The sequence below is a fragment of the Sphaeroforma arctica genome (assembly GCF_001186125.1).
Source record: "Sphaeroforma arctica JP610 unplaced genomic scaffold supercont1.1056, whole genome shotgun sequence".
NCBI classification, from domain to species: Eukaryota; class Ichthyosporea; order Ichthyophonida; genus Sphaeroforma; species Sphaeroforma arctica.
The window spans coordinates 5,986-8,185 of NW_014039502.1; the positions used below are offsets into that span (position 1 = coordinate 5,986).

The 2,200-nt window shown below is 40.5% G+C and overlaps 1 protein-coding gene across 1 annotated transcript in view; it reads left to right on the forward strand.

Moving 5' to 3' along the window:
* SARC_09830 (hypothetical protein) overlaps positions 1-576 on the forward strand; it is a gene marked incomplete at its 5' end in the record, with an annotated part of 4,371 nt that extends 3,795 nt beyond the window's left edge. Inside the window, one exon of the mRNA XM_014296141.1 lies at positions 449-576. Coding sequence (XP_014151616.1) covers positions 449-520 — 72 coding nt within the window. The 3' untranslated portion in view covers positions 521-576. The remainder of the gene's footprint in view (positions 1-448) is intronic.
* Positions 577-2,200: the final 1,624 nt, after the last annotated feature.

Genomic DNA, 2,200 nt, shown 5'->3' on the forward strand with positions numbered 1-2,200 from the left:
TAACGTAACCGTACCTACTACGTAGTATATATATATATATATATATATATATATATATATATATATATATGAGCATAAGCTTCGTTAAGATACCGAAACTGAAGCCGGGCCTCAGGTAACGTTTTGAAGGCCAGATTATAGTCCACAAGGTTTTAATGGAAAGGCTAGAGACGACGCTTTGGTATCTAAATAGGTAAATAAGAGCCGACAGAGATGAGGCGATTTGAAAACTTACCAAACCCCAATAAAACTAAGACTAAATTAATTGAACCCCTCAATCCTATAGTTGTACTTTATCTTGGAAACGGAAATGGGGGCCGCCTATCGGACGTACATGCAACAAAACATGCCGCCGAGCCTATGCCGATGGCTGCTCTTCTGTTGTATTCAGACCAGCTGGTACAACATCCATGTCTTATTGGAATCTACACGATATTTGATTCTACAGATTAACAACAGGAAAAATACCATCGTCGCAGTTATATACAAAGGTTTCGTCAGCTATCTTCCATCTTCGTAAGTGCATAACTAGGATTGTTATATTATCATCGAAGACTATATACCTAGTATTGTCCAGCTACCTACCATCATCTTAGGTACATTTTTAGGAATGTTCTATTACCGTCGCAGACTATATATACTATTGTTCAACTATCTACCATCGTCGTAGGTTCATTTCGAGGTTTGGTTTACTATCGTCGCAGGCTATGGAACTAGTGTTGTGCAACTGTCTACCATATTTGTAGGTACATATCTAGAATTTTTAACTATCTACCATCGTTGTAGTTACATATCTGGGATTGTTCGACTATCTACCATCGTTGTAGGTGCATATCTAGAATTATTTAACTATCTACCATCGTTGTAGGTGCATATCTAGAATTGTTTAACTATCTACCATCGTTGTAGGTGCATATCTAGAAATATTTAACTATCTACCATCGTTGTAGGTGCATATCTAGATTAATTTAACTATCCACCATCGTTGTAGGTGCATATCTAGGATTGTTCAACAATCTACCATCGTTGTAGGTACATTTCGAAGATTATGCTACCTTTGAATTTATGTTTTATTCGAAATTACCTTGCTCACCCTCGGGCAGTCGGGACGTGTTCTTACTTTACACATCGTTCCATCACTACCAACCCACCATACGCCCACCACAACAATCTATGATCCGGGCTAGCATTAATTTTCATTCATTTGTTATGTACGTTGAGTACATCTATACCCAAAGTTAAACCCTAAACCTCAATCCCCTAAAGCAATTTCTGTTCTTGCTGTGCGGCGTATATATTTATTTTGTGCACTGGTTGTATCATTACCCCGAAGTTAACCGCAAACCCCGAACCCTAAATCCTTGAAACTTACAAACCCTAAAGCAATATATATTCTTGCTGTGCCGCGTATCTATTTACTGACTACAATGACTGCATCGGTACCCAAAGTTCAACTCCAACCCCCAAAACCCTAAATCTTCAAACCCCTACAGCAACATATACTCTTGCTATGCGGCGTATATATTTATTTTGCACACTAGTTGCACCTGCAACCAAAGTTATATACTGGTCTGGTATCTTAACGTGTGCTCGTATTTACGTTTAATTGCTGACTCTGGTTTCGTATTGTCCGTTCTTCGCGATATAGCGCACCCATTTAACGGCTTCGTAGTTCTGTTTGGCCTCAATGACCTTCAAGAAACGCACTTGCAGCCCAGAGGGAGCGAACATGGGCACCTGGACATGAGGAGTGCCAGCCAGCGAGTGTGAGTATTAGGGGTTGTAGGGTTTTTAGGGTTTAGGGTTTAGAGGTTAGTATTGGAAGATAGAAGTACCGCACGTCTGCGCAGGACAGGGGTTTTAAACCCCTTGAAACTAAAAAACCCCCAAGTCAACACTAAAACCTAACCACACCCAAACAGCCGCACGACAACCCACACACTATCAGATACATACAGATGCCCATCGACGTTAGTCAATGCATATGCCTATCCCGCGCAGCCTCAACCCATCGAGTACGTACACACCTCTAGCTATTTTCCTGTCTATTAGAATTCCCCATACACGCCTCTAGCTGTTTGTTTATGTCCAAAAGAATTCAAATACCCCATGTATCGTCTCGCAAATATCCATCCAACCACACCTACATACCTCAAATATCCATCCAAACACACCACATCTCAATTATTCATACAACCAC